At 42.2% G+C, this 26,900-nt stretch overlaps 1 protein-coding gene across 3 annotated transcripts in view; it reads right to left on the bottom strand.

Annotated features, from left to right (window-relative positions):
* The window catches only part of LOC132380382 (uncharacterized protein KIAA1522-like), a 121,889-nt gene that overhangs the window by 47,140 nt on the left and 47,849 nt on the right, over positions 1–26,900 (bottom strand). The window contains exon 1 of one of the 3 annotated variants that reach the window (XM_059949124.1): positions 7,132–7,153. The exons of the other annotated variants lie outside the window; for them this stretch is intronic. Coding sequence (XP_059805107.1) covers positions 7,132–7,138 — 7 coding nt within the window. The 5' untranslated portion in view covers positions 7,139–7,153. Of the gene's footprint in view, positions 1–7,131; positions 7,154–26,900 lie in introns of those variants that run through there. 3 annotated transcript variants of the gene reach the window in all.

Genomic DNA, 26,900 nt, shown 5'->3' with positions numbered 1-26,900 from the left:
TTTGAGTCTGCGCCATTCCCACTGCATATGTCTACGCTAATCATATAAGAGAAGGTCTGTAGCTTTCTCCCCCTTGTTGATTCAAGTCTGTCCTGGTGCTGCTTAAATGTTGTGGGCTCTTGACCTCCATCACACAATGTTTTGCTTAGGTCAACATGGTGGTGCACAGAAACAATTTGTTATGTTATTGAGCCCCTCAGGCACTGTGCTCCAGATTCTTGTTGGAAACAGTCCCCCTTCAGATCCCCTCTGTAAATAACATCTTAAACTCATGCCCTCTTATCTGAGACACCATCAGCATTGAAAATAGATTCTTACTATCTACCCAATCTTTCCAGTTGTTAGGGCTTGTTACACATGGGACCTCCGCAGAGATCAGTGCAGGCAGCAGTCATTAAGAAGAAGCAGACTTCTGTTCAGGAGAAAGAGATGCATCAGAACCCACCAAAACCTGCAGACAGCCATCGTCAGTACAACCGTAAAAGGTGGTTCCCCTCGCAGGTGTTTCAGAATGCTGAGGTGTTCTTGCCAATTGTTATGTGTTCCCAATGTAAATATGTAATTCTACATAACTATCTGTCTACACCCAGTGTGTGGAAATAGACTGTAATTATTGAACCTGTATTTAATAACTTCCTGTAATCATTGCATTTAAAGAATACATAACTTCAATGTTTGAGTTCAAAGGAATTCTTCAAGAACGGCTGCTTGTTATGTTGAACAAAGATCTTTTACATCCACGGCTTCAATCTCTGTCAACCTCATTCACAACGATCTCCCTCAACAGTTTATATTCTTCTGGAGGTCGGCGCTAAGCTTCCTTCACTCTAAAATAATTTAATCCAGCATATCCCATCTCTCCTAATAACTGAAATGCTCCAATCCAGTCAATACCCTAGTGTGGTCTAACCAGTGTGTTATCAAGTTGTAACATCACATCCCAATTCTTGTTAAGGTCCAACTGTATCTTTTCTAGTCTACTTTTAAAACTGCTGTCATTGGTGAGATCAGATAAAGCATGGGTTCAGTTTCTGCAGAGCATGGAGTTTCCAGCCAAGTCTTGACACTGATGTTTGTCAACTATATCAATGGCTTAGATGAGAACGCGCAAGGCATGGTTAGTAAGTTTGCAGATGATACCAAAGTAGGTGGAGTCATAGACAATGAAGTTAGATATCAAGTCTTCCAGAGGAATTAGATCATAGAACATAGAATAGTACAGCACATTACAGGCCCTTCGGCCCACAATGTTGTGCTGACCTTCAAACTCTGCCTCCCATATAACCCCCCACCTTAAGTTCATCCATATACCTGTCTAGTAGTCTCTTAAACTTCACTAGTAACTGGGTCAACTGGGTAAGTGAACCAAGGAATGGCAAATGCAGTTTAATTCAGATATGTACTAGGTGAATGGTAGGGCTCTGGGAAGTGTTCAATTGAGGTTACCTTGCTTTAGGAAAGATGTGATTGAGATGGAAAGAGTGCAGAAAAGATTTACAAAGAGGTTGTGGAATGAGCTGCCAGCACAAGTGGTGCATGAGAGCTCGATTTCAATGTTTAAGAGAAGTTTGGATAGGTACCTGGACAGTAAGGGTGTGGAGGGCTATGGTCCCATGTAATTCAATAGGAGTAGTCAGCTTAAATAACTCAGCATGGATAAGATAGACGGAGAGGCCTGTTTCTGTGCTGTACTTTTCTATGATTTGAATAAGTTGCAGAGAGAGATTTGGACTTTATTGAGATTGATGTTATAGATGTATGTAGAATGAACAGACGTATAGATAGGGTGTGCCTGCCAGTGGAGTAGTAGCATCTGCAGGTGGGTGGTTCTGGGATCGAATCCGGCTGGCTCCATGCTGGGTTGAGCATTGAGCTAGCAACTCAGCCTCATAAAAAACAGACAAAAGCTTAAGAAGTGGCAAGGTTGCCTCCCAATGCACCACAAAGCACAGAGAGGAACAACAAACAATAGATAAGGTGAAATCACACAGTTTATTTCCAGGGAAAGGGAATCAAGAACTACGGGGCATAGGTTTAAGATGGGGGGAGATTTGCTAAGAGCCTAAAGGGGCAAAATTTTCACCCAAAAGGCGGACAGTATATGGAGTAAGCTACCAGAGGCAGTGGTTGAGGCAGGTACAATAACAACATTTAAAATATACTTGGACAGGGACATGGACAGGAAAGGTTTAGATGGGTGTGGGACAAATACCGGCAAACGGGACCCTTACATAGGAACCGTAGTTAGCATGGATTGATTGGGCTGAATGTCTGTTTCTGCTGTATACCTCTAAGAAGAGCAGAGCCCATTCCTACAGTGAGTTTGCCCATTCACCATATCTCAGCAAACATCTGCCAGGGCATTCATGAAAGAAATTGTAGCCAACTATCAAACCGAATGGGATAATTTCTGGAATGAGATGCAGCCATGGTTCCTGAACACTGCCCAAGTTCAGAAAACAGTTAGTGTAAGATAAAATCTGCCATCCTCCACACCATGGTTTGATTTTTGAATCTTCCTTTATAAATCTGGAGCAAATCTGGAGAAGTGAGAAATAAGTTTAGCATTGAAATGTTTACCAAGAAATAGCAAAGAAAATGATCACACTGATGTCATGTACTGATTACAGACATAACCTCAATACCAGTGCTGAACTTCAAACACATACTCTTTCTCACACACACACACACACACACTCACTCACTCACTCACTCTTCTGCCTGCTGTTTACCAGGCCCAACCAAAAATATAAATGTCACTGTGCCAAACAGGTTTTGGGCCCAGTGCAGACTGCTACATTGCACAGTTCTAAGTGATGGCTAGGGAATTGTCATTAGTGGCATCTCAGACATTACTGCAGGCATTAATGCAGCAAGCTGTGTGGCACAGCCTTCTATGTTCAGATACTGTACTAGCTGCTCTCAGGCATCAGTTCCAAAAGATAGCTGGCACCCAGTACCCAACTACAGAGTGGTCAATCCCAGTCACAAACTTCACAGTGAGGAAGTAATGCAACTTTATAGCTAACCTTTTAAAACATTTTATAAAATATATATTGTTATGTACACACATAAGCACATTTTAGTATGTCACATCTTTAGAACACTTTTGAAATGTATTTCATGTTGAAATAATCTGAAATTTACAAACCACACAACACGTGGCATAATTTAATTCATGGGCTTGCGAAAGTGTTTGTTAAGCAATAATTAGTTATAGAGTCATAGAAAAGTACAGCATAGAAACAGGCCCTTCAGTCCATGTTGAACCATTTAAACTGCCTACTCCCATCAACCCGCACCGTAATCATAGCCCTCCGTACCCCCACCATTTTTGTACGTATCCAAACTTCTCTTAAATGTTGAAATCAAGTTCCCATGCACCACTTGTGCTGGCAGCTCATTCCACACTCTCACCACCCTCAAGTTCCCTCTCATTTCCCCTTTAAACTTCTCACACTTAACGCATGACCTGTAGTTGTAGTCCCACCCAACCTCAGTGGAAGAAACTTGCTTGCATTTACCCTATCTATACCGTTCATAATTTTGTATACCTCTGTAACCCCTTGGGTCGCCTCAGGCTCGCTCAGCTCGTTCTCGTCTAGGGGGAGCAGCCTTCGGCCCCGCCAAACTGGGTAATTAGCTGGTGTGGATGCTGTGCGATGTCCCCGCCTCGCCCAAAAACAGACAGTACACCATATGCGATTAAATGAGTACAATTTATAAAGGTTACTATAACTAAGTGATTAATAACGATACAGTATATATGAAGAGAAAATTAAAGAAAAGGCGCCAAACTTATCAAAGTCCAAACCACTTCGTGCACAGCCGTTGGAGCTCAATTACTGAAGTCTTCTGGCCACCATTCGCTCCCCTCCGAACTCCTCGACTCACAGCTCAGGACCCTCCGAACTCCTCGACTCTCCAAACAGCTCAGGACCCTCCGAGTGGTCAACCAAGCACATCTAGCTTCATCCCCCCCTCCGTCCTCGGAGAATCTCCCGGCCTGGGGTCCGATCCTCGCCCAGCTTAGAGCATTGCATCCTCTCTCTCGACCCCCTCACGCCGATCTGCCCAAAAGCCCGTCAACAAAAGCTTACAGACTCAGAAGAAAGAACTTTAATCCCCATTTGGTTTACAAAGGAATACCATTCTCGTTATCAGTAAATTAGCATTCCTGCTAGTTAACAAAAAGAAGAAACCCTCTTTACACCTCTATCAAATCTCCTCTCAATCTTCTACATTCCAAGGAATTAAGTCCTAACCTATTCAATCTTTCCTTATAATTCAGGTCCTCCAGTCCGGGAAACATCCTTATAAAATTTGTCTATACTCTTTCAACCTTGTTTACATCTTTCCTGTAGCTAGATGACCAAAGCTGCACACAGTATTCCAAATTAGGCCTCACCAATGTCCTATACAACTTCAACATCCCATCTGCTTTACTCAGTACTTTGAGTTATGAAAGCCATTGTGCCAGAAGCTTTCTTTACAGCCCTATCTACCTATGATACTACTTCCAATGAATTATCGACCTGAATTCCCAGATCCCTTTGATCTACCACGTGCCTCAGTACCCTACTGTTCACTGTGTAAGACCTACCCTGATTGGTTGTACCAAAGTGCAGCACCTCACACTTGTCTGCATTAAATTCCATCTGTCATTTTTCAGCCCAATTTTCCAGCTGGTCCTGATCCCTCTGCAAGCCATGACAGTCTTCCTCACTGTCCACTACACCCACAACTTTGGTGTCAACCACAAATTTGCTGATCCAGTTAACCACATTATCATCCAGATTGTTGATATAGATGATAAACAGAAAAATGCACCCAGCACTTCATGTTTAAAAGCTTACATTCCTTGTGTAATTGAAGATCACATCTTCAGCAATATTATGACAAAATTGTTTGTAATCTGTAAAGGTGCCGTTGGAGTACTGTGTGCATTTCAGTTCTGGTCACCGCACTGTGGTTGGCTGTGACAGCACTGAAGAAGTGTGGAGAGAGATAGAGACAATGTCTCAATTCAATTACCCTTGGTCAAGACACTTTGAATACAGTGATCTGCCAGAACCTCTTAACTGGGTTGAGATAGAAAAGGCAAGATGAGATATGAGTTGCCAGTTAAAATCTGTGTCTGGAAATGTAATTCAGTGAGACTCTCCCTCACTGCTCCCCCTCTGTTATCTCTGTTGTCCCTGGAACCTTCAACCTCAGTGAGACCCTCTGTGAACCCTGCTGCCCTCTGACTAACCTCAGTGAGACCCTCTCTTACTGCTCTCCCTCTGTGAACCCTGCTGCCCTCTGACCTTCGACCTCGATGAGACTCTTTCTCACTGCTCCCTGTGATCCCTGCTACCCACTGACCTTCGACCTCAGTGAGACCCTCTCTCACCGCTCCCCCTCTGTGATCCCTGCTGCCCTCTGACCTCAGAGAGACTCTTTCTCACTGCTCCCCCTCTGTGGTCTCTGCTGCCCTCTGACTCTCCGATCTCAGCGAGACCCTCTCTTACTGCTCCCCCTCTATGGAAGACCCCTGCATTTGATGAAGCTCCTTATTTCCACCCGACCAATGCCACACCCTCACTCTTGATTGTACCACCCTCTTGCTGTGGCTCCATTTCAGTCCCATATCAGCCACCCCTGGTGCTGGTCTCTTGCTTTCAATCCACCCCTCCACTCCCAGTCCTGTGTCGCAACCTGATCCTCTCCAGGCTATGACGGGGACTCAGAAACATAACAAATCGTTTCCATGCATTTCCATGTTTTCCTAAGCAGAACATTGTGTTAAAAGCAATAGATCAAGATGGCGTTAATTACCAAAACTGGAACATTCAGGTAATGTTCAGAAAGTTTATCTCTCAATTCATTTAAAGTAGGGCAGCAGGGACTGAACTTGTCTCACCACCTCAGAGGTCAGTGGTCAATAAGGACTGGGATGGGGAAATGTCCAGTCCCTATTGCCCACTAACCCCTAAGTTGGGGAAATGTCCAATCCCTATTGTCCACTGATCCCTGAGGTAGGGAAATGTCCCTATTGTCCACTGACACTTTAGGGTCAGTGGGCAACAGAGACTGGACATCTCACCACCTAAGGGGTCAGTGGGAAATAGGGACTGGACAACTCCCCACCTCTGGGGTGAGTGGACAACAAAAACTGGACTTCTCACCACCTCAGAGGTCAGTGGGATTTAGAAATGCTGATCTCCCCTTCACAAGAAATGAGCAGAAAGCCATTTGGCCTCTCAAGTCTGCTCTACTGTTCACTGAGATCATGTTCAATCTGATTTTGACCTTAGCTCCACTCTCCTACCTGAACATGCACAATCCTACGGTGAATCAGCACACATGGTGAAGGAGGCAATAAGCACCATCAGTCAAAGCACTGAGTACAGGAGAGGGGATATTCTGTTACTGCTGTAAAGAGATTTGTGAGACCAACACTGGAGAAATGTGCTGAATTTTGCCAGTTGGAAGGATGTCATTAAATTGGAAATAATGCGATTGTTGAGGACGTAACCAGGACTGGGGGACTTGAGATATAAGCAGGGACTTGATAGGCTGGAGCATTTTTCCCTGGATCGAAGGAGTGAGTGGTGACATTATAGAGTCATAGAGAAGTACAGCACAGAGGGTAATAAAATCAAGAGGGCTGTAGATAAGAAGGTGGTGGTGATGTGTAAAAAAACTGCCAGAGGATGTGGCAGCTCCTTTGTTGAAATGGCAGAGCTCTCTGTTATTTCAAGGGTCCTCTCCTATACTAATTGAATAGTGAGAAAGATAAACAAGTTCAAAGTTTTAAGAGGATATCTTCCACTATAAAAAATAAATGAATGCTAAATATTTTGATTTTCTATTAGCTTCTGTAATTCCTTGTTGACGTGTACACTCTTACATTCAGTATCTCCACAGGAGTCTCATGGAAACGGAAGCCATCATTCATCACCATTTGACAGGCATTTTCAGTGTTGACAAATCATACCACTTCTCCAGTATAACCCCACTCACTGACTAATACAGGGTGCTAAATGCCTTCTGCATCACCCCGTCTGTGACACCACTTTTAATTAACTATGCCCTTGTACTCCCTGGTGCCTAACTTTTCCTATGTGGTATACCATTCATACCTACCATTCATAGTATGTCCTACGCAGAGCCATTGTCCCAAGCAGGAATAATGTTACAGGTTAAAGACCCTTCCTTGGTGTTTCTGGTGGATTTTATTTCTGTTTCAGATCTCTATCCATTTATTTTTAGTGAGCAAAATCAGTTGACAGGAGAGGACACAAATAATGCCCAGCACCTGGAGCTAGCCATATTAACATGGTTAATGTTTAAAAATTTTAAACAGACTATAAAGTTTTTTTTCCCAATAACTCATTCCCTCTACATGTTGCCTCCCTCAAATCATTCCTCGGAACTTTCCATACATACCAATGTGCAAAGTTCAAGGAACAAAGAAGGTCACGAGCTGCAGTTTCATTAGCTCACATGCTGAGAAATCAGCCTGTGCACATGTGTGGGTCTGTCTCTCATAATCCCCCCTGTCCAGCTCACCAGCCTATTACACCATTCTTAAATCAAGGCTCAACATCACCCACTTTTCCCAGTCTCCCTGAATCTCACCAATGGCTAAAAATGGTACAGGTGTCTCTACTAGACAACCTACCCTCCCATTACTACACAACAATCGTTCTACCCCCGCACAATCTACCATCCTATTACCATTCAGCAATCGTCCTACCCCCCCCCCCACAATTTACCCTCCCATTACTGCACAACAATCGTTCTACCTGCGCACAATCTACCATCCTATTACCATTCAGCAATCGTCCTACCCCCCCCCCCCCCACCACCACAATCTACCCTCCCATTACTGCACAACAATCGTCCTACTCCCACAATCTACCCGGCATGCAAAACAGTTTTTCACTGTACCTCAGTAAACGTGACAATAATAAGCAGATTCACCTCATGAAAGCTTTCTGTGCTATGCAGCTTAAAGACATCCTTCAACAGTATGGCAACAGAACTGCCCACAAACCCCATGTGCAGTCTCACTAATACAGCAGTAACATAATGTCCTAACTCTCGTCAGCTCATGACAAAGATCATCTCTGCAGCCTGTCAACTTCTGCTGTCACATTCAAAGAACTATGTACCTGTACCCCTGGGTCTCTGTTCTACAACACACCCTGGGTCAAAATGTACCTGTACCCCAGGGTCTCTCTTTATTACAACAGACTCAGCACCCTGTCCCTTATTTTTCAAGCCCTCCTGTGTCTTATTTCCCAAGCTGCAACAGTTCACACTGGTCTGAGTTAAATTCCATCAGCCATTCCTTTGTCCATTTTCCTGAACACGGTCGGTGCATTTTCCTGGACTGTCTGTATGTCTCCATTTCCCTGCCCACTCATGTATTGCTACTGTATCAATTTCCACCCCCTCCCCATGCCGTGCATTCCAGGCACCTTTCCTCATATATCTCATTCCATTGTTCCTCACTCATCTTAAATCAGTACCCTCTGATAGTCTGTATTTCCACTCTGGGAAAAAGCCTACCCACCCTATCCATGTGCTGTCCGATTTACCAGGCCACCACTCAGCCTCTGACATCCCAAGTTTATCTAACCTCTCCTTACAGTTTTGCAAAAATATCCCAAGTTTGTCTAAACTCTCTTTACAGCTAATACCCTCTAAAGCAGGCAATATCCACGTGAATGTCTTCGGCACCCTCTCCAAACTCTCCACATTCTTCAGGCAATGTAGTGACCAGAACAGCACACGGTACTCTGACTGCTCCCTTCTGAAGTTTTACTCAACTGTAACATGACTTGCCAGTTTTTAAACTTAATGTCAATGAAGGCAGGTAGGCCATACACCTTCTTAGCTCCCCCTATCTCACCCCCCATCCCCACGTCCACTTGTGCTGCCACTTGCAAGTTGTTATGGACTTACACTCCAAGATCTCTCCGTATATCAGTGTCTGGGTCCTGCCAGTCACAGTAAACCTTCCTCTCACAGTTCACCTCCCAATGTGCAACACCTAAACTCCTCCTGCCATTTCTCTGCCCACATTTCCAGATGGTCTATGTCTTCCTCAATTCATTGACAACCATCTTCACTATCCACAACTCCATGTTGTCTGAAACTTACTGATACACCCATCTGCATTCTCATCCAAGTCTTTATATATCAGATAAACATCAGAGGTCCCAGCACTGTTCCCTATGGAATACCACTGGCCAGGGACCTCTAGTCAGAATAAACCCCACCACTCCCCACCACTGGCCAGGGACCTCCAGTCAGAATAAACCCCACCACTACCCATCACTGGCCAGGGACCTCCAGTCAGCATAACCTCCCACCCTCACTAGTGGTCAGGAGCTGCCAGTCAGAATTACACCCCTCCACAACTACTTTGTCTTCTTTTACCAAGCCAAATCTGAATCCATTGTTCATCAGAAGTCTCCAAGCAGGAAGTGCCATCAGGCCAAAGAATTACATGGCCCAGAATTGGCCCTTTGGTCCAACTCATGTCCAATTTGGTGTTTCTGAAGAATCTCTGGGAGTGGGTTCTCCACTGATGGACTCCCAAACACGCTCACTGACCATCCAACTGTGGCCAGACCGGTGCCTGCAGTTATGGGAGCTGCCAGTAGGTGTCACCGCTGAGGAAAACAAACAACCAAAACTGCTTGTGTAACTTTGGGTGTTGTCCTTTAATGAATGCAGCATGTGACCAGCTGCACTGCTACAGTGTTCAAGGAGAAGGTTCTGGAAAGTTCCTCACACTGTATGGGTGCTCAGTTTGTTCCTTCCACTTCCTAGCTTTTCACCATATTATCAGTGACACCAACACAGGAGCCACAATTGTTGATTAAATACTGTAAATCATCAAATTTGGGCTCCATCCTGAGATAACACAAAAATCTGTAGTGTGAGGTACTCTATGCTAAATTGCATCCCCTGTCCACCTAAACCAGGCATCTCTTGCCCATCAAACCAGGCATCGCCTGCCCATCCATCCAGTATCTCCTGCCCACCCAACGAGGCATCTTCCCTTCACCCAAGCTGCATTTTCTGCCCACCCAGCAGATATTTCCTTATTACATAACCAGGTTGTTTCAGACAGAGCAAGGAAATCATGGAAAGGTTCCCAGGAAGACCCACCAGAATGGATGAAAGATGTTCAGTACAGACCTAGTAGATCTAAGTACCTCTGTCCATGCTGGGTCTCCGATGTGAGTCCGTTAATCCAGGGGACAGAAGAGACTAGATACCCTAGGTGTGACATCATCCCTATCCAGTGCAGTACAAGTCCTCCACACCACTGAGCCCACCGACAATGGCACAAGAAATCAGCATCCATCATTAAGGACCCCCACCATCCAGGCCATGTTTTCTTCTCTCTGTTACCATCAGGCAGGAGTAAAAAGGAGTCTCAGGTTTAGGAACAGTTATTACCTCAACCTTCAGACTCCTGAACCAGCATGGATAACTTCACTCTCCTCAGCCCTGAACTGATTCCACAACCTGCAGACTCGCTTCCAAAAGGACCCTACATCTCTTGTTCTCAGTATTATATATTTACACATATAATTATTATTAGCAGTAGTATTTGTGCTTTTTTGTATTTTCACAGTTTGCCTTTTGCACATTGGTAGTTTGTCAGTCTTTGTGTGTAGTTTTCATTAATCCTATTGTATTTCTTTGTTCTACTGTGAATGCCCACAAGAAGATGAATCTCAGGGTAGTAAATGGTGACACAGGTGCAGTTTGATAACAAATTTCCCTTGCACAGTTGTATACACTGAGAAACAGAGATGAAGCTGGGCTGCTGCTGAAGACAGCCTGAGTGGAATTGATTTCATCTAAAGCATCTTCTTGATGCTGAGAAAGTTGCTTTAAAAAGCAATATTGCTGCACAAGGCCGCACACTGACACATGCACAACTTTGAAATGGTATGTATTGTTCGATCACATCACGACTGAACTCTCATGACAAGAAGGTATGAGTCATCATGAGCAGGAAGCAAACTGTGTGAAGTGCAAAATTAACGAGTAACTGGTCCTCTCCAAGGGCAGGCTGCAATGTGTTCTGGCCCATATCTAAATAAATCACTTCTCAGTGGTTATGGTGGTGAGGGTGAACAATATTTGAATGTTGGGGGTAGTTCAAGCACCAGCACAGAACAGCAAAGCAAGTAGGACTGACATGTCGTTTCTGTTCAATGTGAAAATCAGCAGCATAAAATATCACCTGAACCATATCAGTCACTGTTTGCCCTTACGCCCTCTCACAAAACAATCCAAAAGCTATAGGTACATCAACTAAATCATTACATTACCCACACACCTAACAGCAAGCATTCAGGTGTGTGTAAACCAATATGTCTGCATCTTTCAACATACAGTGAGGAATATGGGTGGTGGGGTGGAGATACGTCTCTACCAAAGGAGGTGTCAGGTCCTCCTTCCCTCTGCTAGCCTGCAGGTCACCCCTAGACAAGGTGTTGCACCTGCTTAGCCCACCCACCCCCCCAATCAGGGTCACATAAGACCATGGGAGCAGGTGGTGGATGGTTATATGAGCAGCCAATGCACATCACAAGTCCTGGTTAGGTGACCACATACAATCTCTAAAGAGTACTGATAATGGCTGGGGTCAGCCATCTTGTAAAGACACTGTCCAGGAGAAGGCAATGGCAAACCACTTCTGTAGAAAAATCATGGCCATGGAAAGACCATAGTGGCCCACATCATATGACATGGCACATAACGAACGAGTAAGAAACCTGGCAAATTCCTAATTGTTCTCAGCTGTCATTTTCTCTCCTGATTGGATGGGCATCTGTGTGGTCACATCTGCCCAACATCAGTCTGATTCATTCATACCACAGTTTAGCTGACAATGAATGAATAACATTTTAGATACTTAATAGAGTTTTTTTTTGGTGACTATATTTTACAGATATCTTATAGTGCTAGCATTCTTAAATGTGCTATATGTGCCTCCTGCCCCCACTGCTATATGTAACAGTTTGTGGACTGTTGTTACTGTGTTTTGTACTTTGACCCCATAGTAACACTGTTTTGTTTGGCTGTAATCATGGGTATTCATGTATGGTTGAATCACAATTAAACTTGAACTATTTGTGTGATGAAGGGTTTCGGCCCGAAACGTCGTTATTACCTCCTCCCATAGATGCTGTCTGGCCTGTTGAGTTCTGCCAGCATTTCATGTTTTTTTATTTGTGTGTGTGATTTGTTTGTGTGTAATTTTTTATTAAGTTTATTGTATTTCTCCATTCTACTATGAATGCCTGCAAAAAATGAATCCCAGATTGCATATGGTGACATAGATGTACTTTAATAAACTCACTTTGAACTTTGATATTTAAAATAATATTCCAAAGTTTGACTCAGATCCTTCCCACAGGAGCTAGAGTCATATTCACAGAAAAGTACTGTACAGAAACTTGCCTTTCAGCCCATCTAGACTGTGCTGAACCATTTAAACTGCCTACTCCCATTGACCTTCACAAGGACCATAGCCCTCCATACCCCTACCATCCATATACCTATCCAAACTTCTCTTAAATGTTGAAATCAAGCTCCCATGCACAACTTGTGCTGGCAGCTCATTCCACACTCTCACCATCACCTGAGTGAAGAAATTCCCCTCATGTGTCCCTTAAACATTTCATCTTTCACCCTTAATCAATGACCTCTAGTTGTGGTCCCATCCAATTTCAGTGGTAAAAGCCTACCTGCATTTACTCTATCTATACCCCTCATAATTTTGTATACCTCTATCAAATCTCCTCTCAATCTTCTATGTCCCAAGGAATAAAGTCCCAACCTATTCAATCTTTCCTCATAACTCAGGTCCTCCAGACCCAGCAACATTCTTGTAAATTTTCTCTGTACTCTCTCAACCTTATTTACCACTTTCCTGTAGGTAGGTGACCAAAATTTAGGCCTCACCGATGTCTTATACAACTTCAACAGAACATTCCATCTCCTGTACTCGGTATTTTGATTTATGAAGACTAATGTGCCAAAAGCTTTCCTTATGACTTCATTAACCTGTGACACCCTTTCAATTAATGATGGACCTGTATACCCAGACCCCCTTTATCCTTTTGCACTCCTCAGGGCCCTACTGTTCACTGTGTAAGACTAGTCTTACCAAAGTGCAACACCTCACATTTGTCTGCATTAAGTTTCAACTGCCATTTTTTAAACCATTTTTCCAGCTGGGCCAGACCCCACTGGAAGCCAGGATAGTCTTCCTCACTGCCCACTACACTCCCAGTCTTGGTGTCATCCGTAAAATTTGCTGATCCAGTTAACCACATTATCCTAATCATTGATGTAGATGGGTTTTCACACACAAACACTATCTCTGGTCTTACAGTCCTGATCAATGTGGACTTCAGGAAGGGCTTTGTTACAGTTCTACATGTTAGGCTGCTATGTAAAGTTTGATTGCATGACATCCTGAAAGAACTGGCTATGAATAGCAGAGATTCTGGAAATATAGAGCAACACATACATGCAAAATGCTGGAGCAGCTCGGAAGCCAGATAGCATCAATGGAGGGGGATAGACAGTCAAATTTTCAGGCTGAGACCCTTCCTCAAGACTGGAAAGGAAGATTGTGATAAAGATGCAATGAAAATTCACCAGATTGATTCTTGGAATAAAAGGTCATCTCATAGGAGTAATGAAGCAGACTATGACTAGACTTCAGATCGAACACAGATGCTCTCATTGTGATTATGACAATTCCTTTGGTTCTTTACAGGGTCAGTGTTTCACTACTGATGTGTGTAAAACCAGGTTCACAAGAGGTCAGCTGTTCAGGAATGAGATAGGAATTATTTTTTCACCCAAGCAGCAGCCAATCAGATCATGGCCCTCAATTCAAGAAATGGGAAAAAACACTAACAAAGAAGCAAATGCATTGGCCCAGCCAAGCCAGAACAGCTCAGCATCACATCCCAGCACAGGATTACAAAGATACGCCACATGTATAGAATAAATATTTATACAAAATTTACTCTTCAGCAGACAAGTAGGTCAGGTTCATCAGTTTACAATGCGGTAGGCTGTCTCAAACCAATATCAAAATAAACAACAGTGTCATTGGAATAAGTACGGATGTTTTCCAGGATAACTGGATCAGAGTTAATCCTCCCCTTTGGAATCAGGTACAGATGTTTCCCAGGAAAGCTGGATCAGAGTTAATCCTCCCCTTCGGAATCTGGTACAGATGTTCCCCAGGATAGCTGGATCAGAGTTAATCCTCCCCTTCGGAATCTGGTACAGATGTTCCCCAGGATAGCTGGATCAGAGTTAATCCTTCCCTTCGGAATCTGGTACAGATGTTCCCCAGGATAGCTGGATCAGAGTTAATCCTTCTAATCAGTTGCCATCACTGAGTTGCTGTCTACAAGGACTCACCCTGAGGGATGAAAGTTTTGGCCAGTGTACCATGTGTAGTGGGAAAGATGGGATTACTTCCATCAAATGACAAAACCCAAGAGTTGAACTCCTGTTCGAATTCCTGACATTAGTAGCATTGTGTATCCCAGACCACAGCAAAGTGCACTTCCTAACGTTCTTCACCACTGTGCTATGAAACAGGTCTTCTAGGATATGGGTCCAAAGTTGAAGAACCCCAACCCATGGGTGACACTGCTTATCCATGGCATGGCTGCTTGTTCGTGGACAGTACTGTATCTCGGGGTAAAGAATGCCAGTGGAGGTATGAACTCTTGATGTTTAAAAGCGCAGTTCCCCAAGGTCTGTGAGTTTGGATATGATGACATTGAAGAAACCAATCCTTCCCTGTAACAAACAGACTGAGCTCTGTACACGGCAAAGATCCACTGTAAATTACACCGGCAGATTTAATGCTTGGAAGATGGTTTCCAAATAGCAAGCTGACAGATTTTCCTTGATTTACACACACATTTTTTTGTTTGTAAAGAGCTCCTAAATCAAAGCTTCCTCCAGCCAACAAACAAGAGCAACAGAAGAACTCCTGCCTCACTCTCCACTTCAGGCTGAATTCCAATTCCACTGCCATAGTTACAACCCCAAAGCAATTCTCCAAGATTCACACAGGACAGCTAATCTAGACTTGACCTGAAATCCAAACTCTTTATTAAAGAGCTGAATCTACTTCAAAAGACCCAACACCTCCAGCTAACCAGCACATCCACAAACTCTTCATTAAAGAGCTGAACCTGCTTTGATAGACCCAAAACCCACAGTCAACGAGCACTTCAACAAACTCCTTGTGAAACAGCTGAACCTGCTTCAAAAGAACCAACACCCCCAGCCAACCATCACCTCAACAAATACAACAACCCCAGACAACGAAGACCCCTCATCACATTACTAGCAATACTTGAAACAGTAGACAAATAAGACGGGTCTGTCATTGGTGAATTTCACAGAAACTTATTTTACCCTGATTAATTCAAATTTTAGAGAAGTATTTATGATGAAAAAGTCAATAAAAAAAGGTAAAGATGGAATACAAAAGTAAGCTAGCCAGTAATATTAAAGAGAATACCAAAAGCTTTTTCAGATATATAAAGTGTAAAAGAGAGGAGAGAGTGGATATCAGTCAGCTGGAAAGTGATGTTGGAGAGGTACAGGTGGCCCCCGCTTTTCAAACGTTCGCTTTACATCAACTCGCAGTTACGAAAGACCTACATTAGTTACCTGTTTTCACTAACAGAAGGTGTCTTCACTGTTATGAAAAAAGGCAGCGCGCGCCGAGCAGCCAAGTTCCTCCCCGGAACTGCATTCTAGCCAGCACTGCTTAAACACGTGCCTGTGAGCATCTGTGATTTATTTTGTGCATCCGTTAGCAAGATGAGTTCTAAGGTATCAGAAAAGCCTAAAAGAGTGCTTAAGGGTGTTACACTTAGCGTAAAACTAGACATAATTAAGCGGTTTGATCTTGGTGAACAAAGGGTTTGTGAAAGTTGACGAAGATGATGTTGAAGAGGTTTTGGCATCCCATGACCAAGAACTGACAGATGAAGAGCTGATGAAGAGGAAAGGATAACAGTTAAAGCCAAACACAGTAGCAAATGGCCTAAAAGTGAAGTCATCCAGGAAATGAACGGGAAGCAATTGTGTGAGATTTTCACTGCAATTGACAATGCTGCAATGTTGCAGAAAATATGACTTTAATTTTGAAAGGGTACGTAGGTTTAGGGCATATTTACAGGATGGTTTGAGTGCTTACAAAGAAGTGTATGATAGAAAGAAGCACGAGGCTAAGCAGTCAAGCATAATGTCGTTTTTCAAGCCTTCCACATCAGCCACAGCAGACAATGAAACTCGACCTTCAACATTGAGGCAGGCAGACATAGAAGAAGGTGACCTGCCTGCCCTGATGGAAACAGACGATGATGAGATGATACCCCAGTCTCTCTACCTCCCACCCACCCCAACCTCCGACGACTCAGCCTAACACACCATCATCAGTGTGCTCGCTCTCTTCTCGATTCTGGTAGGTGACCCTGAGAGTCATTTTCCTGTGGGCATGCTCAGCGAATCTATAGAATAGTAACCTAATAGGATCAATGAAAGATCAACCAGAGTGCAGAAGACAACAAACTGTGCAAATGCAGATATACATAATTAGCAATAAATAATGAGGACATTAGGTAATGAGATAAAGAGTCCTTAAAGTGAGATCATTGGTGTGGGAACATCTCAATGGATGGGCAAGTGAGTGCAGTTATCCGCTTTTGTTCAGGGGTTGAGGAGTAGTAACCGTTCTTGATCTTGGTGGTGCAAATCCTGGGGCTCCTGTACCTTCTACTTAATGACAACAGCAAGAAGACTTGGATGGTGGAGGAATATTCCTTTCCTATGATAGAATTTCATGTACAGTGGTGCCTGAAAGTTTGTGAATCCTGTACAATTTTCTCTATTTCTGCATAAATATGACCTGAAATGTGATCAGATCTTTATGCAAGTCCTAAAACTAGATAAAGGGAACCCAATTAAATAGAAAATACAAAACAAATTATACTTCTACAGGGTTCACAAACTTTCTAGCATCACTGTAAATGTGCTCAGTGGTTGGGAAGACTTTACCCATGATGTTCTGGGCCGAATCCACCACCCATTGTAGGATTTTCGTTCAAAGGCATTGTTGTTTCCATACCAGGTTCTGATGCAGCCAGTCAATACACTCTCCACGGCACACCTATTGAAGTTTGTCAAAGTTTCAGTTCTCCTGCCGAATCTCCACAGCCTCCTAAGGAAGTGGAGGCGCAGCCATGCTTTCTTCTCAATTGTACTTATGTGCTGGGTCCAGGATAGGTTCTCTGAAATAGTAACATCCAGGAATTTAAAGTTACTGATCCTCTCCACCTATGATCCTCTAATGAGGACTGGCTCTGGTTCAGAGTCTTCTGTCAGTTCCCATATCCTACATCCAGATGGCATGTGGGTTGGTAAATTAATAGGCCGATGTAAGTTACCTGTAGTGTGTAGGTAGGTGGTAAAATCTAGGGGCAGTTGATGGGAATATGGGGCTTAGGGGTTACAGGGAAAAGTGAGTGGGATTTGGCATCTCTCAAACATCACAAATACCAAAGTATCTAACAAGTATCCAGTAAGCAGCACAAAGCAATGACAGTAGAGTTGTGAGGTCCTTACTTACACCGGATCAACACTGCTGTTCAGAAATAAGCAGATATCACAACGATCAGGTCTGCATGGCCGAGAAGACTCCAGAGGCAACAAACAATAAAGAGGTGGTTTCAGTATGTGTCCTCCCCTAACAATCACCTTGGAAGTACAGTTAATTTGTGATGGTGAACATGTTTATTCTCAGTCCAAACCACCATTGACTGAAAACAGATCCCAGTGCACACCCATCCCAAATGACCCAGTGTAGTCACTCCCTAACCTTCGAAGAATCAATATTGCAAAATGTATTTTTCATCTAAAAACTGAGATCAGTATGAACCAAATTGGAGACAGCACTGTGGAAAAAGGCATCAAATTTAGATCATCAACAGTTGGATTTTAGCTGAAAAATGTAGGTGAGATGAACATGTTTAGACAGAGCTTTTCCAACATATTCGATCACACCCAGCTTCTCCTGAGTCATCCGACTTTTCAAATGCATTCAATCTATTTTCTCTGACTTCATTTGGACTCAATCTTTAATTCAAGTGTAAGCCAAAATAATAGCACAGAAACATTTCTGAAATCCTAAATTTAGATCTAACCACAACCACAATAGGCAAGCTCTGTAGAAATGGAAACTGTGAACCCTGATCAATATTCCCAGATTTTCAAAAGCAAAGGTTGAGACTTATGTTAATGATCAATCAGTGCAAACACAAGCCCACCTCAGCACTAGGAGAAGCCTGGCTGAGCACATTGATAACACAATGTAACTCACCACACACAGGCTACAATGTAATTCAGCACACACAGACTACAATGTAACTCACCACACACAGGCTACAATGTAACTCACCACACAGGCCACAATGTAACTCAGCACATACAGACTACAATGTAATTCAGCACACACAGACTACATACAATGTAACTCAGCACACTCCATACCAATTGATGCTTTTCTAACAGGGAAGTACAGAGGTTAGGAATGCTGGGAGACATGTTTACTGGGATAATCTACTTGCTGCTTCAGAAAGCAGCTTTGGCCCTTTGTTCTGTTAAGGAGATTGGCTCAGAAGCCTGCAGAGAAGAAGAATGAACCCTTGATCAGAACTTTCTAGTTTCTACCTGCTGTATGGTTCCCAATTGTTCCAAAAGTTTGTTTCAATGTGATTAACATGCTGTCAGATTGTAACTATGTCTGAAACAGAGAGCATCACAGAGATGGAAATCCATTGTTTAAAGCAACACCACCAGAAATCTTTATCTCACAAATGAGTGGAATATGAAGCAGATTTATTTACTTAGGAAGAGTGAAGGGTGAGGACAGCAATGATGAGCAATTTAAGACAAGCTGAAACACAACTGAGATTGACAACCCCCTTACAATATTCTGTGACACTAAAGGAGATTTGTTTTTCCAAAGGAGTTTTCCAGAAAAAAAATCCTGCTTAATTTCCTTTAAATGAAGCCATTTGCCTCTTGCTCAGTTTAAGGACATTTCTGTTGAAATGGAGAATAAATATTTGAACAGAGACCCTAAGGTCTGAGATCTGTGCATCTAAATCAAACTGTTCAACACCACTGAAAGCAGGTGCATCTTTTTAGAGAGGAACTCAGATTCATTTACCAACAATGTGAAGTTAAACTGGCACACTGCCCTTCTCCTGTGCAGGGAGATTTCTACCATTTTGTCAAGTCATTACAGAATAACCATCACTGAAGGAAGATTAGGGGACAGAGATAATGTTCAGGGAAGTGTTCTACCTGCTCCTCAAGGCTCCTTCTTAAGCTTTTGGCTTCATTAGTTTTAGTGTTAATAATCACTCCAGGATATACCACCAACTCCACTGAGCACAGCTCCAAGGAAGTATTAAACTTATAGCAAAAATCCTTGCATTAAATCAAAGCAGCTTTGGCAGATACTGCCTCTGAATTAAATGGGTAACTGTTCCATCCAATCTCTTCAAGAGCAAGAAGACAAAGTACTTTGCATCCAGCCTGGCATGTGCAAAGGACACTGACCTCTAATGTTCTAGGCAACATGTTCAGTTTTATAACTCCAAAACATACAATTAATTTGAAGAAAAAGATGGGACCCATACAGCTGAGTCTTGGTTTGTTCTTCACTTTAATTGAGGTGTGCACTTATTGTGCAGTAGCATCATGGCGCATGCAATTCACATAAATTTTCACATATAACCCATAATTCATTATTTAAACAACAAAGAACTGCTTAATAAAACAACATATTTACAATATTACTCAATATTACTGATATATTAAATACACAACATTACATCATCCCATTCACAGCAATATTAGAAAGATGAATAAAACTATTGATTAACAGATTGGTTCTTAAAAATGAAATGCAAAGAAATTGCTGAGTCAACTTGAGAGCAGATCACACCTGACAATCAGGACCAGGAGCAGGAGTTGGCCACCCATCCCCTTGAGTTTTCTTCACATCACAACCACTTTCCCACAAATTATCCCTTTTCCCTCAATTCTCCTCATGACCCTAAATCAATCAACTGCTGGCATGAGTAAGAATTCCAAAGGTTCATTATTTTTTTAAGTAAAGCAAAATTCCTCATCTCATTCCCAAATAACCTATCACTTGTTCTCAAACTGTACACTGACTGCTGGTGTTCAGTCAGGAGGAGCATTCTCCCTGCACTTGGCTAGTCAAATCCTTTTAAGACTTGTTGAGATCTCTCATTTTTCACAACTTGAGAGAATGGAGTCCACATCTTCTCAACCTCCCTTCATGTAGCAAACCTGCCATTCCTGGATCAGTCTTGTGAATCTTCACGCACTCCCACCATGGTCTATTCTGAGGCAAGAGGTCCAAACCCATCCACAGTTCTCCAAGTACAATCTCACTAAGACCCTCTCCAATAGGTACATCCCTTTATTTCAGTGATGAAACCATCTCATAATAAAACCCATTTGCTGTGCCTATATGTTAGCCCTCAGTGACCTGTGTATTCATGTCCACCTGATCATCAACACTACCCAATCTCTCATCACTTAACAACTACTCCAGGTTTTTGATATCCGCACCAAAATAGGTAACACATTTTCCACTTGATACTCCCCTGTTCCGTATTCTCACCCATTTATTGTCTGTGTCCCATGAAACCTTTATAAATCCTCGTCCATCCTCACAGTCACACCTCTTCCAAAGTGTCAACAAAGTTGGAAAAAATTAAAATCACTTCCTTAGTCCCAATCCTTGTATACAACAGGGGCTTGAGTTATGGAAATCTGACTTGCAGCAATCTGACTTAAATCATTTTCCAAGATAGTAATAATAACATATTAATGACTGGATACAGTATACATTCCATGCTAATGACTGGATACAGTATATATATTCCATGTTAATGACTAGATACAGTATATATCCATGTTAATGACTAGATACAGTATATATAATTCCATGTTAATGACTAGATACAGTATATATCCATGTTAATGACTAGATACAGTATATATAATTCCATGTTAATGACTAGATACAGTATATATCCATGTAATGACTGGATACAGAATATATCCATGTAATGACTGGATACAGTATATATATTCGATATTAATGATTGGATACAGTATACATTCTGTTATGTTTTGTAATTCCAAAACAAAATTAATTGAAAGGAAAACAAAGGAGTCCAAAATGCAAGTCTGACTTGGCTTTTACATTAAGCAAGCGTGCATGTATCACACAGTGGTGTAATGACGTATGTCCCTTACTTACTTTTACATATTAACCTGCGGTGCATTATGCAAACAACAAAGAACGCTTAAACAAACGATATATCTACAATATTACTGAAATATTAAGTACACAACACTGCTCCTTACTGTGCTATAAACTCCAACTCAACAGAGAATGCATCTCAACTGTATACACAATAGACTGTATAATATAACCACTATAGATATCCACAGCATAGTAAATTGCAAATTATCCCATTCAGGCCTAAAGATTTAATTGCTGTGGAGTTCTTACTCTTGTGGGATAGCATCTTTCCTGACTGGGGGTGGGGGGCAGGTGGGGCTTGTGGCTGTGAAACAATCTCAGGTTCTGGGGCCTCCTCTGTGGAGGTTGTAGGAGTTGACTCTGGGACTGAAGGAAGTGGTTCTGACAGCTCTGGCCACCAACAATTAACTCTGTCCTCCTCTACAGATCAGTATGTCATCTCCAGATGACAACAGATGTAATGTCCATTGTGCAGGAGAGTGGTCCAGTTCTGTCTTTAATCTTTCCAAGTACCCACTTCTGATCACCTCTGTAGCCCCTCACCAGGACTGCTTGTCCAGGAGTAAAACATCAAACCTCCTTGTTTGAGGAGCCTTCAAATTGTCTCAGCTGTTTGTCTTGCATACTCCTTTTGAGATTGGGCTGAGGAAATACAAAGGTGAATGTATGTGATATGCAAGGAGGAAAAAGCTTCTGATTCACTGTGTTCTGCTGTTGTTGCTCACAGTATGTTCTTTAGACTCTGGACAAACCTTTCCACCAAGCCTATTGTAGCTGGGGGGTACGGTGTGGAGGAAATATGTCTTATTCCACATATTTTCAGGAATGGCTGAAACTGTCCCACAACAAACTGTGGCCCATTGTCACTGACTAAGTGTTCTGTAACATCAGTCCTTGAGAAGACACTTCTCAATACATCAACAGAGGCTGTAGTGGGGGCTATTGGAACACTTCTGATCACTTTGTAGCTGCATCCACTACTACCAAGAAATTTGTGCCCATGAATGGTCCAGCAAAATCTGCAAGAGCAATGCAGGCCATTCCCAGAATCTCTTGGCATCTTCTGGATGTGTTGGCAACCTGTATAGTGCATCTATCCCAGGCCTCAGGTAAGTCCACTTTGCTGAAATGTTTCCTCCAGAAGGGTTTGCAAAGGTATCTCTATCCTGCACAGAGAGTATTGATCTACTTTCAGTACACAGTTGATGGTGACCTCAAAATCATCACAGATCCTGACAGACCAATTCTTCGTAGCTACTGGGACCACTGACATTGCCCATGGGCTCCACTCAACCTTAGAAAGAATTCCTTCAGCCTCCATGCAATCTGGCACACTAGCTACTTTATTTCAGATGGCATAATGAACCAGACAAGTTTTGTAAAACTTGGGTGTGGCATTTTCATTTAACATTATTTTACCCTTGATATGTTTCAGATTTCCAATGCAATCTTTGAACACTGCTGTGGCATCATCCAGTACCTTCATTAATTCACTTTCAGTTGTCACTATTGCGGGGGATGTGGCATTTCAAATGGTGGATGGATCTCCAATCAAGTTGTTGTTGTCACAGCCAATCACGTCCCCAGAAAGCTGGCCTTCCCATTTTTACCACATACAAGCCCAATGTGGCTTTTGACTGTTGTACTTCACTGTTACAAATGTCATTCCCACAGGAGTTATCTTTTCTCCAGTATAAGTTCTTAGTTGGATATCTGCATGTTTCAATTTGGCATCTTTGAAATGCCATTCAAACTCATTTTGTGGAAACAGCCAAGCCAGTGTCCAATTCCATTTTAATTAATTTGCCATTCACTTCTGGTGTAAGCCATATTGCTTGCCTATTGTTAATTTTCACATTGTAAATCTCAAGGCTGCGCAGTCTTGTGTAACTCTCATCTTTATTAGATTTTCCATCAACAGCATGCAGTTTAATGCTCTCTTTGAAACTACAACCTGACTTTTTATTTTTTCTCTTCCCCATGCAATCCATTCATTTTTGTCTGTCAAACATGCTCTTTGTATGTGTCCTACTCTGTTGCATTTTTCTGCAAGTTTCACCTTTAAATCTACATGTGAGCCCGTGCCACAACAGTAACATAGTTTCTGTTTAGACATTATAAATATGTTCATACTCACATTCATTCCAGACTTCAACACAATTGTGTCTTTGTCTGCTGTTTCAATTGATACAGCTATGTCAACTGCTCTTTAAAACCCAAGTTGTGCTTTCTTGAGAGATTCCACAAACTAAACGATCTCTCAGTGCATCATTAAGCTCATCATTGAATCAACAATGCTCAGACCATGTAATTCTCAGACCACTTAATTCAACCATGTATTCTGAAATGTACTTTAATTCTTTAATTCCGCTCATGAAACCTAAGGCATTCTGCAATCAACACTGGTTCTAAATGTTCCTGCATTACTTTCACAATACAGTAAACACAGATGCCCTGTGCAGGAAAGCACAGAGTCGACTGTACTTCCTCAGAAGGCTGGCGCCATTCAATGTTTGTAGTGAGATGCTGAAGATGTTGTATCGGTCAGTTGTGGAGAGCGAACTCTTCTTTGTGGTGGCGTGCTGGGGAGGCAGCATTAAGAAGAGGGACACCTCACATCTTAATAAGCTAGTAAGGAAGGCGGGCTCTGTCGTGGGCACAGAACTGGAGAGTATGACATCGGTGGCAGAGCGGAGGGCGCTGAGTAGGCTACGGTCAATCATGGAAAACCCTGAACATCCTCTGCACAGCACCATCCAGAGACAGAGAAGCAGCTTCAGCGGCAGGTTGCTGTCAATGCAATGCTCCTCAGACAGGAAGAAGAGATCATTACTCCCCAACGCCATTCGGCTCTACAATTCAACCACCAGGGGTAAGACATGTTAAAGTGCCGGGGTTAGGACTGAGCTTAAATTACCACTCAATGCACTTCAGTAAACTATTTAAGATCTTTTTAAAAGCTATTTATTAATGCTTTTTGGGAGGGTGATTTTAGATGCATATCATATTCATACTGAGTTAAATACTGTATGTAATTAGTTTTGCTACAATAAGTGTATGGGACACTGGAAAAATGTTGAATTTCCCCTTGGGGATGAATAAAGTATCTATCTAAAGCTCATGTCTTAAACTCAGCAAAACTCGCTTCTCATTGGCTATTTCATATGCTTCAAAATACTACTCAATTAGCTCAGAATACACAAGCCAGTTATCCATTGAGCAATCGAATGCATCAATCTTTCTGATGTAGCCAGCCACTTGTGCTCTTTTTTTATGATTATTATCACCCAGTACTCACAGTTAATGAACCCGTAAATTTGTCCATTTTCTACCTTTTGTTAACTCGAGCACATACTGCGTTACTTTTTATTAACTCAACCATTTCTTGTTGTGTGTTTTTTTTAAATTGAATGTCTTGCTGCACTTCAACATGTTCGTTTCAGGTTCATTTAAAACTTCCTCATCACCAGTGTTATGTTTTGTAACTCCAAAACATAAAAATACAGTCGGCCCTCCTTATCCACGAGGGATTGGTTCTGGGATCCCCCGCGGATACCAAAATTCACGGATGCTCAAGTCCCTTAGTCAACCTGTCTCAATGCGGTGGATCTTAGGACCCAGCAAAACCCCAAACCTTATTTAACCTGTCTCAGTGTGGTGAACATTAGGACCCAGCGGCAGAGATCTGAATCCACAGTGTTTCTGTTCATGAAAATAATCACCATCGCGATTGAAAATAAAGTGGAAATAATAAAGCGATCGGAAAGAGGTGAAACGCTATTGGTTGCTGGAAAAGCGTTAGGCTACAGTCAGTCAACGATCGGAACAATTTTAATGGATAAAGTGAGAAAGGCTGTGCCCCAATGAAAGCTACAATTATTACTAAGCAATAATTGTAGCCTTATTGGGTTTTGAGTTTTTGATCCTCACATCAACCCGGCACAGTGGAGAGCGCACTCGATAGCGGTCTGTCACTGGATCGAACTCGGGAAGAAGTTCCTGAGCCCGGCGCTGAAACACACGTTCTTAAGTGTTTTATATGCATAGAAAGGTAAAATATATACTATATACTAAGACAAACGTTTAACTAACTGACACTAAATAATACCGGATGTACCTGTTCCGACTTACTGAGTAAGAGAACTTCTGATTTTTTTCAACCCCGATCCACAATAACCCACGTACATCCTCCGTATACTTTAAATCATCTCTAGATTACTTATAATACCTAATACAATGTAAATGCTATGTAAAATAGTTGTTATACTGCGTTGTTTAGGGAATAACGACAAGAAAAAAAAAGTCTGTACATGCTCAAAAAACAAGTGCTGGAAGAGCACTTCCAGGTTTTTGCGATTCGTGGTCGGTTGAATTCACGCATGCAAAATTCACGGATAAGGAGGGCCGACTGTAATTCAAAAGGAAACAAAGGAGTCCGAAATGTGAGTCTAACTTAAGTTTTCACTTTAACCAAGGTGCACATGTATCACGTGGTGATGTATGCCATTTACATACTTTTACATATTATCCACAATGCACCATGTAAACAAAGAATGCTTAATGCTTAATGCTTGATATGTTTATAATATTACTCAATTAAATACACAATATACTCCATTTCAATGACTGGATAAGGTATATACTCCATTTTAACAAATGGACAGAATATACATTCCATCAGTTTAATCATAGATTGTGACAGGATGAATTTTCAATGAACAGAGAACAGTCCAGCACAGGAACAGGCCCTTCATCTCATAATGTTCTATCAAACTAATTAACCTAATTATACCTATTTAAATTATTTCCTTCTGCCTGTACATGGAATATACCCCTCCATTCTCTGCACATTCAGGTAACTGTCGAAAAGTCTCCTGAACACCTCAATCATATCTGCCTCTGCCACCACCCCGGCAGCACATTCCAGGTACTCAACACTCTTACTCTAAAGATCTTGCCCAGTACATCTCATTTGAACCCACCCCTCTGAATTGAAAGGATTATTGGTGTATATAGTGCAGAATGATACAGATTGCTGTCATAAACATATATTTCTGACTTAGGAAGAAATTGGTTTATGGACAGCCCTCAAGAATGGGACTGCCTGTTTGATATTGCAGCATTTTCAAATGTTGAAATTTAAATTATGAACACAATATATAATCTTGTGAATTCCCTGTTAAACTGCAGTTACCTGGACTTCAGCAGATCAGCAGCACTTTGAAGGAAAACTCAACCACAGATCTCCTGGCCTTTCACCCTGCAGTGAAGCCAGCAACATCCATGTCTCCTGTACAAAAGCTCCTCAAGACCAAGGTAAATGATTTCCACCAAAAATGGTTCACATTAGAAACCACCTCCCCAAGGGCTGGTAATTACAGTATTCCCCAAAGTGCTACTTACTAACGCACTTGTGGACGGATTAGATGACACTAATGTGGATTTTCCG

This window comes from Hypanus sabinus, chromosome 24 (assembly GCF_030144855.1).
Source record: "Hypanus sabinus isolate sHypSab1 chromosome 24, sHypSab1.hap1, whole genome shotgun sequence".
NCBI classification, from domain to species: domain Eukaryota; kingdom Metazoa; phylum Chordata; class Chondrichthyes; order Myliobatiformes; family Dasyatidae; genus Hypanus; species Hypanus sabinus.
This window is presented reverse-complemented; position numbering and strand designations above follow the sequence as displayed.